General features: G+C 36.4%; 2 protein-coding genes across 3 annotated transcripts; one reads left to right on the forward strand and one right to left on the reverse strand.

Moving 5' to 3' along the window:
• Positions 1 to 838: 838 nt before the first annotated feature.
• Positions 839 to 8266, forward strand: NHD1 (sodium:hydrogen antiporter 1). 2 transcript variants are annotated; one of them, XM_088885789.1, is made up of 10 exons: positions 839 to 1253; positions 2144 to 2317; positions 2424 to 2552; positions 3365 to 3541; positions 5092 to 5198; positions 5914 to 6034; positions 6668 to 6729; positions 6816 to 7118; positions 7514 to 7808; positions 8134 to 8266. In XM_088885789.1, exons 1-10 carry the CDS (start codon positions 993 to 995, stop codon positions 8152 to 8154), a joined length of 1650 nt encoding a protein of 549 aa, XP_088741915.1. In that variant the 5' UTR covers positions 839 to 992; the 3' UTR covers positions 8155 to 8266. The 2 variants fall into 2 exon arrangements, with proteins under 2 accessions (XP_088741915.1, XP_011092542.1); XM_011094240.3 differs by having other exon boundaries at positions 840 to 1253; positions 7903 to 8266.
• Positions 8267 to 8837: 571 nt separating this feature from the next.
• Positions 8838 to 12402, reverse strand: LOC105172836 (D-3-phosphoglycerate dehydrogenase 1, chloroplastic). The gene is made up of 5 exons (XM_020697327.2): positions 11750 to 12402; positions 10519 to 10895; positions 10300 to 10410; positions 10119 to 10214; positions 8838 to 9708 (listed from the first exon to the last, which is right to left on the reverse strand). The coding sequence occupies exons 1-5, from the start codon at positions 12288 to 12290 to the stop codon at positions 9037 to 9039; spliced, it is 1797 nt and encodes a 598-aa protein (XP_020552986.2). The 5' UTR covers positions 12291 to 12402; the 3' UTR covers positions 8838 to 9036.
• Between the last annotated feature and the right edge of the window lie 708 nt (positions 12403 to 13110).

The raw sequence follows: 13110 nt of genomic DNA on the forward strand, positions 1-13110 counted from the left end.
CCCCGTCCTTATATTTTTAATATAGTTGTTTAAAAAAAATACATATTTTATATCTTGTGTTGTTGCATATCTAAATACTTATATGTGTATTATAAGATATTGTAAATACTATTTTAAAAATTAGATTGAGCTTATATATATATTTTAAAAATATACAAATTTATATATAATTAATTCATAACGTTCAATAATTTTAAATACTTATTCATGTAAAGGAATATAAAATATACAATCTTAAATAACATAGAATTTTATTTTTATGAAATTATATGTGTTATATATATAGTTACATCACGATTAATACGTATTTATATATATTTTTTAGAATAATAATTTACTTCTTAAAATATAGTTGTAAATATTGAGTTTCTAAATATTTTTAGATTATATAATTTAGAATAAAATGATATGTTTTAATTATTGATTTCAGAAAAACGTTCGATATCACTAAAAAAAGATTCATGATTTTGTAAGAAACCTATTTTAAAGGATATTTTTGTTCTATTAATACTAAATTATTTTATTAGGGGGCAAGAGGGGTGGGGTGGGGAGTTCAAATATCAAAATCAAATTCATAAATTATAATGAGTTTTATTTAAATTTATTATAATTCTAACTACTTTTTTTTATTGAAAATTTATATATACTTCTTCATTATTAAAGTAGTCTAATAAATACTTTTTTGTGATATTTTTGTTAATTTTAAATATATTTATAATTTAAAAAAAATAAGAAGATATTTATAATTATAGTAAATATTGGGGAGTTGGTTGTAATTTGTTCAAATTACCAAGAGTTAATGAGAGATTTTGCGTTTTAGCTAGGAATCGAAGCGGAGAAACACGTTTTAGCAGAAAGGTCCTGCACCTGCAGAAAATTTGCCACCCCTCTCTGTCTGAAAATACAAAGCCCTCTCAGAAATCCACTTCTCAGCTCCACTCCATCAACTGTCAGCTTCTTCAAGCTCCGAAGTCTTCGCGGCGTTCACAGTGATGTCTGCGGTTCTTCCTCATCCAGTTAGAACCCACCATTGTTGTTCATCGTTTCGCATATTCAAGAAGAGTCCTTTGCCTCCACCTGCTCTTTTGCCTCGATCTTCATCTTGGTTGAGACAAATAGATGGCCCCAGATTCTTGTTGCGTACAAATGGGCTTCTTCTTGCTCGGGCCGAAGACAAGGCCCGAAGTAGTTCTCCTACTTCGTCGGGCCAACAGCAGAAGAATCCGCAGGCCAACTCGGATAAGCAGCTTCAGGTCCACACAATTGATGTTTATTTTATTTTTTTGAACGATCACATTCTCTCTTTTAGCAATCGCAGTTCAATTTTTACTTTCTGGATGCATTAGATATAGCTAATGCTTTGGTTGTGTTTCCGTTCTGAGTTTTTGGACTTGAAAGGGTGGTGAGAGTGATAACATGTTTGTTTATTGTCGTAAAAAATGTTTTACTATTCTCATCTCAATGATCACTTTTTTATACATTACATTCATATATAATATTTTCAATCACTAATTCTATAAACTAATAATATATTTTTTTCATAATGCTTTGTAATGATATTTCTAACAATTCTAAACATGGCCTAGTGTGAGTCCAGATTGTGATTCTTAGGCGAGTTGTTTAGTAATGCAAGATTTTGGAGGTACGGAAGATCATATCATGTATGCGAATTTTGTGACACTGAGGATAAATGCATATAAGAAGCAGAATGTGAATTTTAACCTTGACACTGATAGTTTTGTAATCATTATCAGTGTAACGTCTTAATGCATTCGTGCTATTGCTACAAAACGTGTGGGGGTGTTCTTGTGACCATATGGTTTCTGTAGAATTTGAATTTCCAATAGAAGGATGCTGGGATGGGGCATGCATACTTTTTTTTTCCTTTAAAGACTATCAGGGTTTCTGTTTTAGGGTGAATAAACATTATGAGAAAAGGTATGTTGTTGACATATAGGAGTATTGGACTTGCTGATCATCAAGATTGCGCAGAAGTATTTACAAGTATAGAATTTCATTAGTTGCACTAGCAAATTGTTCTAGAATGAATTGACAATCCTCTTCAGCTTCTGAAATTTTACCCCAATTCTTGATCCAAAGTTGAGACAATCTAATTTCTGGAATATGTTTATCATAATATTAGGATTCGGGTCCTTCTGGAACATGTGACCCTTTATGTTCTATTGATGACACAAGCTCTGAAGAATTTGAAGTCAGTAACCAACCAAAGACAGATTTGCTGAAAGCTCTTGCAATTCTTGCAGCTGCTGGAACTGGAGCACTGGCGATAAATCATTCTTGGGTTGCAGCAAACCAGGTTTCTTCAGATGCCTGAATATTTGATTTCCACTGTCTAGTTCAGCTCATGCATCATAAGATCTTTTAACAGAAATGTGGTTGTTGGACCAACTCTTGTGATTCAGGATCTTGCAATGGCATTGTTATTTGGAATTGGATATGCTGGAATAATATTTGAAGAATCTCTTGCCTTTAATAAAAGTGGAGTGGGACTTCTCATGGCTGTTAGTTTGTGGGTCATACGAAGCATTGGGGTAAGATTTGTTGGTTCTCAATCTCAGAGTGATGAATGGATAAGTCTGCCGTTTAAAATTCTTTCTGGTGTGGATCTATGGTTTGTTTCTTAGCATCTTCTTGCTCTTTGAATCTGCTGGAGCTGACATGGTCACTCTTTACCAAGTTAATAGTTCACGCAATGCAGTATTTGATGGATGGTAGGAAACTAACTCTGGAAATCAAATTATGTGAATTTAGATCAAATCAAATCATGTTCTTAACATTGCCAAGGTATGATTGGAGTGAGACCCTCCATTTGATGTTTCCATATGTCTGTTTTACCTACATAATTAGGTGGTTAATGTAAACAGAGAATGAATGTGTTATATCCCTTTCGGCATTTCTGTACCTGGATAGCCAAACCACGTAATTCCTTTGTTTTCTCTCCCCTGTCTTCCCTCTCAGCATGCCTAAATGCAGCACTAACCTTTTTGGTGGCACACTGGTACTGCAACTGAAATTATCTTTATCTCTTTCTTTCTCAATCCATCCAAAATCAAATAATTTTATTTGTTTGGTTTTGTAGGCTTAGAACAATTCTATGTTTGAAACCTGTAAACACACTTACCCTCTCCAAGAAATACATGTCATCACAATTTTCATTTTGTGGACGAGACAAGGGAAAGATTTCCTTATTAAGAAAATAATCCATAATATTTGTATCTCAAACTTAATTTCTTAATGTGTTGGGATTTCTGTGCAATCTAAGTAAATAGGGGTTAATCGTATGCCATTTATTTTTGTTCCACCAACCATAATCAGTTCTAGACCATTCAATGTCCTTGGGCAGGCTCCTTCAACTGAGGTAGCTGTTTCAGAGTTGTCTCATGCATCTGCGGAAGTCAGTGAAATAGTATTTTTCTTGCTTGGTGCAATGACAATTGTCGAGATTGTTGATGCTCATCAAGGATTCAAGCTAGTCACTGATAATATCACCACTCGCAAGCCAAGAACTCTGCTTTGGGTGGTAAATGGTCTTTAAATACCTTCTCTTTTGTAAATGAGATGTACTATACAGATTTTTTCCTATCAATCCTTGATTTATACTGCTTTATGTATGAAAATCTAATTATGCATTAGTACTTTAAGATTTGGATACGATACCATCTCTGATGAAACAAAGTGTTCTAACATCCATGATAAACAACCAAAAGCATAAAAAGATGACCAAGGTCCTATCTGTCTGCTTTTGCAAGTTTTCTATGGTTGTACAAATTCACATGTAAACTAAATGAAGCTTTGGGGTAAGTAGGTCTCATGGTCTAATCCACCAGAGTCTATAGCCTGCATATCTAACTCTAACATAGACCTTGTTAGACTAATAGAAACTGAATAGACCGTCTGTCAAGACATTTGCAGAAATAGGTCGCTCCTAGAAACTTTAATGTCTATTACGCATCATTTTTTCTTTGTAGGATGACTTAAATGTTAAAGATTTTAAGGAGACATACAGGACTTCTGACCTCTTTCTGCATGTGACACATGCTGGCTGAAAAATGGGAAACAAAGTAGAGGGCTATAACGGGACAAATTGTAACTATGAGCTGCGTCTTTTTTACATTTACTATTTCTTTTCTCTCCTTAATTTTAATTTATTTACTCTCCATTAGAGAAAGCAGAAATAACCAACTTTTTCTTTTAAATGCCACCTCCTGGACCATTTGGAATCAAATCTCACAACATTAAAACTTTCATTATTATAAAGTAGGGTTAATTACACCCCCTCTAAAAATGTTAAATTGCAATTTACTCCAAAGAAGTTTTGAAATTACACTTACACCTCCTCCAAAAATTCTAGATTTACACGTGACCCCCTTCCGTTAGGGGTTGGACGGAAAATGCTGACTTAAGCAAAGAAAAATACATAAATTTTTAATGTTTCCCCCCTCATTTAACTTTCTCATATATATTTATGTACTTATAAAGGGATATATGTAATATATCTATATATATGGAGCGAGGTTAACATCATTACATTTTCCATTCATAAGTACAAAATTATTGCATGAAAATGTTAAGCATAGAATTAAACATTTATGCAATTGTTTTTACTAACATTAGCATTTTTCTTCTAAATCCTAACAAAATAGAGTCACGTGTAAACAATGAATTTTCGAAGGAGGTGTAATTTCAAAACTTCTTTGGGGAAAGAGTAAGTTCGCATTTCCTGAGGGGGTCTAAGTGTTATTAACCCTATAAAGTACTTTATGGCTATATATACATGTACTCAAACATGGAACTCTTGCTGTTAGGTTCTATTAGCTGAATCAAATGCGTGATTTGATCATTTGCTGAAGTAGAAGTGCATGGTTCATGTATCTAGATGAAAGTACAATCGATGAGATCGGGCTTAGATCTTATAGCTCCTGCAATTGAATGTAGGGGCCTTAATATTATACAAGATAACCACGAAAGCACCTGGATAGAAACTAGTTTTGCTACTTTGGCACTGGACCTATAATTTGGGTATGATGTTTATGTTATGGGTGTTTAACTAATTTATGCTAATAACTCCAGGTTGGTTTCGTAACATTTTTCCTGAGCTCAGTCCTTGACAACTTGACCTCTACCATTGTCATGGTGTCATTGTTGAGAAAATTGGTGCCACCTTCAGAATACCGCAAGTAAGTGCCTTGTAACAATCAGTTGCCCATGTCACTTCCAATGTGAACAGGAAAAACTTGAAGTTCCAACAGTTCCTTGCTTTTTATAGTTTACATTTAGTTGCTAAATGATTGCTTGATCTGACACTATTATTAGGTGCTCCATTTGAATTAAAAGCATTGAATGATTTTGATTCTTAAACAACCATTCTAAAGAAAGATGTTTAGAGGCTTCAGGAGAAAACATCGTGCAGCATTCTATAATTTATAGTTAGATCTCTCTTGCTTACTCTGCTTGTATCAAATTGCCTAAAAGCTTAAGACACCATCATGTGACCTTTGTTCCCTCTTCTGGGCCTTTGTATTAAGTTTATTTTTCATGGGTACATATTACAAATAAGATGAAATCTGGTTGAGAGACACAATTTAGTCTCACTATGGTCCGACACTTTATTAGTTGATAAGCATCTATGCTGAATCCTCTGATGAAAACAAAAGTGCCATGTTATTCACCTACATCTCCAGAAAATATGTACCATAAGAAAGAATCCGAGAATCTGGTGTCGGACCTGGTGCATTCATAGGGAGAGATGTTTTACTTATAAAGGGACGCCAAGAAAATGCTTCCCACCTGGTTGACTGGAATGATCTGCCTCTTCCAGTATGTATTTGTTTGTATAGGATTTGAGAATTTATCGACTATAAATTGGGTAATCATTACAAATCCGCTTGACAGGCTTCTGGGTGCAGTTGTTGTTATTGCTGCAAATGCTGGTGGAGCATGGACTCCAATTGGTGATGTTACAACTACTATGCTTTGGATACACGGTCAAATATCCACACTACCGACAATGAAGGTCTCTATGTTATAACATCTTATTGATCTTGGGACATCAGCTCTATTTTGGTGGATTATACACAATTGTTCATATATAAATGGAACCTGGCGATGATAATGTACTGTTCCTTTAGAATGATCCAGTTTTAACTGAAAACACCACTTGGGAGTGTCTTGGGGAGAAAAGAGGAGAATTCAAACTTGAAATGGTTCCGGTTGACTAAATGGTGGCTTTTAGTTTACACTTCGTTCTTGATAACAAAGTGTAACTTGAGAAAATTAATGGCTCTTAAAGTTTTAGATTACATGAAATGCATATACACATATATCCTTGAATCAGTAAATGTCTAACTCAGCTGAATTTGGTGCTTGAAAGTATTGCACAATGATTGCTTAAATCTTTTATCCGATGATTGGAAACAAATGTTAATCATATGAAATATTTACCAACTTCTAGCTGAACCACCTCAGCAGGGTCATGTGTGATGTATCATTTGGAATAATCACTGCACCAAGTTTTGAGTTCATATTCTTTCTTCGCTCCCATTTTTTCATCTTGTTCGTCCTAGCTCCTTTTGGGTTTATTTCTGCAACTTCACTTCTGTAATTATAGTGTGACTAATATCCTATAATGCATTCTTTTATGGCCCAGGAGTTACTAATCCCATCAGCCGTTTCTTTGGCTGTTCCTCTGGCTCTCATGTCCCTCACTAGGTACCTCTTTTACATGTAGTGTTTACGACAGACTTAATTTTTGATGAATGGAGTAATAGAATATTAAAACTTTTGTCTTTATCCAGTGAAGTAAATGGAAGAGGACAGAATTCTGCTGATGTCTTAGCCTCTGAACAAATGGCTCCTCGAGGCAAGCTTGTGTTCTCTGTGGGAATTGGTGCTCTTGTTTTTGTCCCAGTTTTCAAGGCTTTGACAGGTTTACCCCCTTATATGGGTATGCTTCTTGGACTTGGAGTCCTCTGGATCCTAACTGATGCAATTCACTATGGTGAATCTGAGAGACAGCAGTTGAAGGTACCACAGGCTTTATCACGTATCGACACTCAAGGAGCCCTTTTCTTCCTTGGGATTCTTCTATCGGTCAGCAGGTATTCACAATACCTTGATTATTGAATGTTATTCTGATTATAAGTGGAATGGCAACTCTTACAAATTCCTCACATGTTTGTGCAGTAGAAATCCAAATTCCAAAAATTTACATGATATTGATGCTTTGTTTAAATTTCTTGTCCTTTAAATAAGAAGAGTAATGCCATGCAATTGGATCTCAAATCAAGTAGCTTTACATGCTTAATTATCATCTTGAGTGATTACTTAATTGTCCAGCTCTATGGACTATTAGAAGTGCAATTAATGATCAATTTCCTTCTATAAATTTTTGAATCTATGCTTCTTGTTTTAATTACACTCTCTATTAGTCACCTTTAACAAAAACTCAAAGCATGTCATCTATATTCTGACAATATTCGTTTCACCTTCATAGCCTGGAAGCGGCAGGTATTCTGAGGGAAATAGCAAATTACCTAGACGCCCATATACCGAATATTGAGCTAATTGCAAGTTCAATAGGAGTCGTATCAGCAATCATAGATAACGTCCCATTAGTTGCGGCAACAATGGGAATGTACGATCTCTCTTCTTTTCCTCGGGACTCTGAGTTCTGGCAGCTGGTAGCATATTGTGCCGGTACAGGTGGATCCATGTTAATCATCGGATCTGCGGCTGGTGTTGCGTTTATGGGGATGGAGAAGGTTGACTTCTTTTGGTACCTACGGAAGGTACATTATACTATGCAATCATCTCCTGTTGATGAACCGAATATGTTTTGTTTTCTATACTTTGTTTGTTCATTTTCTCCCTTCCGCTTTGCAGGTGAGTGGATTTGCTTTTGTTGGTTATGCTGCCGGCATCGCTGTGTATCTTGGTGTTCATAATCTTGATATTTCCCTTCCGGCAACTCTGGCTCATGTTCCCTTCCTTTCTGGTTCTTGAATTGACCAATCAATATGTTATCTGTAGTTCATTAGTGAAACAGGGATTCTGTATTTTTGTAGATCCTTTTCCAGTTCACAGAATAAAGGGCAAACTTTCCTTTACATGTAGTTTTGCAGGATAGATATTTGAAGATGGCCTTCAAAATTTTGGGATGAGAATCATTGCCCTACAAATGTATAAACTGCAACTTTCCAATTTTTGTGGCTGGTGGAAGAAGGTTGTACTATCGTTGTCCAGGTGAGCTCCTAAGCCAACACTATCAGATATTTGAATATTGTAAAATATTATAAAGTATTTAATATTTTATTTAAAAAATAGCTTATAAAATTTGAAAATTCCTACCAAATCTTTCGGAAAAAAAATTCTAACTCCTGAGATTTTAAAATATTTTTCTAATTTAATTCATATTAGTTACAAGATTGTTATTACCTTATAATTTACCAATTTTATTTTATTAAATATTTCAAGAGTTTATTTTTAAAATAAAACCATCTTATAATCTCTAACAAAAAATATGTTATAAAACATAGGAAAGTTAAGTTACATCTTTGTACAATTATAGTTACAGCCTCCGAGAGATGTTAGTGTAATATTTGGGTATTTGTGTAAATTTTATTTTTGAATTGAGGATGTGATTGTAGTTACAACAATAATCATAGGGACTGTAGCTATTATTTTGCAAAATAGAATAGAATTATATATATTTTGACCTAATATTAGGGGTTGATACAATTTACCCTAAAATATAAGAACTAATAAAGTTTTATTTACACTTTTAAAGTGCACTGGGATTAAGACATCTACGCAACTGATTCCAGAAACACTATCATTATAATTCTGAATAGCAAAACATGACATGACGGCGACATTTCACTCAATAAAATACATGATTCTAAACGCAAAGCCAACCTTATTGATATCCCCCTAAACTAAAGCTACTAAAACACAAGTACACAACCAAACTTGATCAAAATTGGGAACTGTGTGATAACAAGCATGTGGATAATGCCACTACAACTTAAGGTAAACAAATTCCTCAATGGCTGGGATATCACCAATCTTCTTTAGTGACTGCTTGGTTGGTTCCTCATCAACTCCAATTGCCATCACAGCTTGCTTCCTTGGGGCTATCCTGCCAACGCTCATAAAGCTCACATTCACGTTGTCCTCTGCCAAAATGCTACCGACTTTTCCAATCATTCCTGGCTGATCAACTTGCCTGCAGAGTATGATACTGCCTTCCAAGCTCACATCCACTTCGAAAGACCCTACCCTTGTTAAATGTGGAACACCATCTTTAACACGGCCTTCCACTTTAATCTCCCCAGAATCAGAAATTGCACTGGCAAATCTCGACTCCACGTTGGCAATTTGAACCTGGATTAACTCAAGTGGGCTTTCAGGAGAACCATCCAGGAGTATTCGTTCTTCAGTTATGCGAAGTCCTCTTTGTTTGGCAGTGAAATCAGCATTAACCAGATTCACAAAAACACTCGAGATTGGCTCGATTAGACCCTTGGTTATCATGGCACGAAGCAACCTCGTGTCAAGGTCATCTGGAGCTCTGGCAGATGCGTATGTGACTTTTACAGTTTTTACGCCACTCCCACCCGCTACTAGTTGGACAGCAAGTCTACCAAGTTTCTCAGCAAGAGAAACATAAGGCTTCAGCTCAGTGAGAACCTACAAAAAGAATTTATATAAATGAAACACTCGAACATTAAATGGGTTTGGCCTTATAATTAGTTAGATTCTAAATGATAAAGTTTATCTAAAGAAATATTAGCATCAGATGAGATTACAGGGGGCAGCAACAAGCACTTTCAGAATGCATACAGACACCAAATCAGACCAATTTGAAAGCCTGTAGTACAAAATCCAATCATAAAGCCCCCTGATCCTTTATTTTTCTTTCATCTTCCTGGGCCTGGTTACACAGGAAATTTGAAGTAGCACGCTACCCGCTAGGTTCAATTCAGCAAAACATATTACCATCCAGAATAATGGATAACATAAAGCAAAGTAAATATATGACTGTAAGAAATATTGGAGGACATTGGACAGAATAACTAAGATTAACAACACCTAAGTACCTGAGCAGGAACCATGGGTGCATTAACTGCAGTCGCAGCAAGCTCCCCCTTCAAGGCTCCAACAACAGCTTCAGCTACTTCAATTGCTACCCCTTCCTGAGAACAAGTTAAATGAGCATGGTGCAAAAAATTACAATCAGGAAGGAAACTGCACAGAGAGAGAGAGAAAGATTCTGCAAACCTGAGCTTCCATTGTACTGGCACCAAGATGTGGAGTTGCTGTTACATTCTCATGTTGTACCAACTTGCTATCCTTCGCTGGTGGCTCTTCTGTGAAGACATCAAGTGCCGCCTGAAATTATACTAAAGAATTAGGCAAAGTGCATAGACTATAGTTTGACTCAAAATAAAGTCTCCATTATTGGTCATTTTTTTGTTATCCTGAAGGTGAAGCAAAAACCTGTGCTACAATGCCAGCATCAAGTGCCTTCACCAATGCTTCTTCATCAATCACTCCCCCACGTGCAACATTAATGATCCTGACACCTTTTTTCATCTTTGCAAAAGTTTCATCATTTAGCATTTTGGATGTTGATGCAGTTAGTGGCATGTGAAGTGAAATGAAGTCAGCTGATGCAATAGCTTCATCAAAGCTTACAAGCCCCACACCTATTGCGCGGGCACGGTCAGCAGGAGCATAGGGATCGTGTGCAATGACATGCATACCAAGACCCTTGGCACGCCTAGCAACTTCTGATCCAACCTTCCCGAAACCCAGTACTGCAAGCGTCTTGCCAACAAGAGACACACCAACATATTTGCTTCTCTCCCATTTACCTGGAATTGTTATAGTAAATAAGTAATTTTTTACATGATAGAATTTCATAACTCAGAAGTTAGTGTTACAGACAAGAGTTAATAAACCCCAACCATGTAATTATTTCATCATTACAGTACTATCAAACATCAAAGAATCTTATCAATGATAGTTCACTTACTTTGTATTCCCAGACTACTATTGAGAAAGGCGCTACACCTATCTAGCTGCAGCAACAATTGTGCCATGTATATGTACAAAAAGCATCCAATCATAGGGCAACAAATGCTCAGAGGGAAGAAAATGTTAGACGAATTTTAGTCAGTTAATGACTGCGTTCACTATACAAAACTTCATAGTTTTCGAAGAACCTCAGGCATAAATAAAAAAAAGAGCATGTTAAATTTTCAGGGGCATATTGACATCAATACTCAAAGTTCAAATAAGCCATTCTTTTCCAAAAAGCTTAACTTTAGCATGCTGAATTCGTAGTAATACTATAGATTTAATTCTTTTATAAGTAAATTTATGGCCTAATCTCCATGTCTAAAGGAATCTTGGTCAGATCCCAAAAGGTGGGAGCTTTATTTTATAAATCTACTACATTCAGAAAAGCAAGAAAACCTGATCTAACACCAGATCCAGCATCAAAAACCTAAGATTCGTTTTGAACATTCCCAATCTGAAAACCAAGAAAACAGTAATCACCCATCACATTCAAGTCAACCTTAAAAGCATCAAAGCAGATTAACTATTCCACGAAATTCTTCACAAGCTGACACTCAGAAAACAAAAACTCAGATAATAAGCATAAATTAGTCCAAATGCACGCGCATTTCTTTTCTTCATATAGAGATTGTATCAGTAAACTAACCAGCTTTAACGGACGCATCGGCTTGAGCAATGTTCCTAGCCATGGAAGTAAGGAGAGCGATCCCATGCTCCGCGGCGGCGACAGTATTGGCAGTCGGCGCGTTCACAACCAAGCACCCGTGCTCAGTCGCCGCCGCCAGATCCACGTTATCAATTCCAACTCCGGCTCTTCCGACAACCTTAAGCCTTCCCCCGGACGACTCGAACACCTCGCGGTTCACCTTAGTCCCACTCCTCACAATCAGCGCGTCACAAAGCGAGATCTTGGTGCAGAGCTCCTCAGGGCTGAGGTTATAGGAGCAGTCCACGTTCGCGAACTCTTTGAGGAGATTCACCCCCGCCTCGCCGAGCTTCTCGGCTACGAGAATTGTGGGCTTCGCGTCCATTGAGAGGACGAGGAAGCGGCGGGGTTGGTCGCGGCGGTGGCGGAATGAAAGGGTGGTGACGCCGAAAGTGGTGGAAAGCGGGAGGCGGCGAAATCCTGAGATGGTGGCGGCCGACGCCGATGGTTTAAGAGTCGTGGAGGAAGCTGCGGCCGCCATTTTTGAATCCGCTGTCTGGAAGTGGTGTGAGCTAAATTGCAGCTGCAGGTATATGAGGGAGACGAAGATGGGGCAGTGAGGCGCTTTTATACTCGGGGGACAGGGTTTATGAGCCGTACTCTGGGTTTTATTGGCTCAACATTATTTTATATTTTTATCTTTGGTTTTTCATTTTAGTTGAAAATTCTTTTTTTTTTTTTTTATTACAAAAAAATTCAAGTGAAGTTTGCATTTTGCCCCTAAAAATAGAAGGAAATCATGTATATCTTTTTATAGCCGAAAATTTCTAATTCAAATTGGACAGATTTGAACTAATTATATTATGGTGTTCGGTTTAGTAAAAGTGATCAATCATACGATAAGTATAATACACTTATCATGTAATTAGTTTATCAGACCTGATTTGAGTTATAATTGTCCCTCCAATTGATGAAACGCATAATTTGTACAAATCTTTTCATTTTTCGGGTCGATAGGATCCAAATTCTAGAACACCTCTAACAAATGGGCAAATAGTCAATTTTAAAAGAATTTTTTGTCAACATATTTTAGATGTCCATCTATATGATTTAGAATGAAAGAGTTTGCATCAGTATCTCATTTCAAACATCAGTGTGATTAACACTCAGTGTTCTCAAAAATATCTACCATCCAAAAAGAGAAAGAAATAAAAAAAAAAAAAGAGCTTTGATCGTCTGTATCTAGAGAAATGCGTTGAGAAAGAGGAAATGTATACAACCTTTCAACGAAATAGTGTTTTCTCTAACTCTCTCAAAATAGGTTTATTTCCAATCATACATGCCATGATTCCTTATTTCGA

This window comes from Sesamum indicum, linkage group LG10, assembly GCF_026168435.1.
Source record: "Sesamum indicum cultivar Baizhima isolate 11 linkage group LG10, ASM2616843v1, whole genome shotgun sequence".
Taxonomy (NCBI): domain Eukaryota; kingdom Viridiplantae; phylum Streptophyta; class Magnoliopsida; order Lamiales; family Pedaliaceae; genus Sesamum; species Sesamum indicum.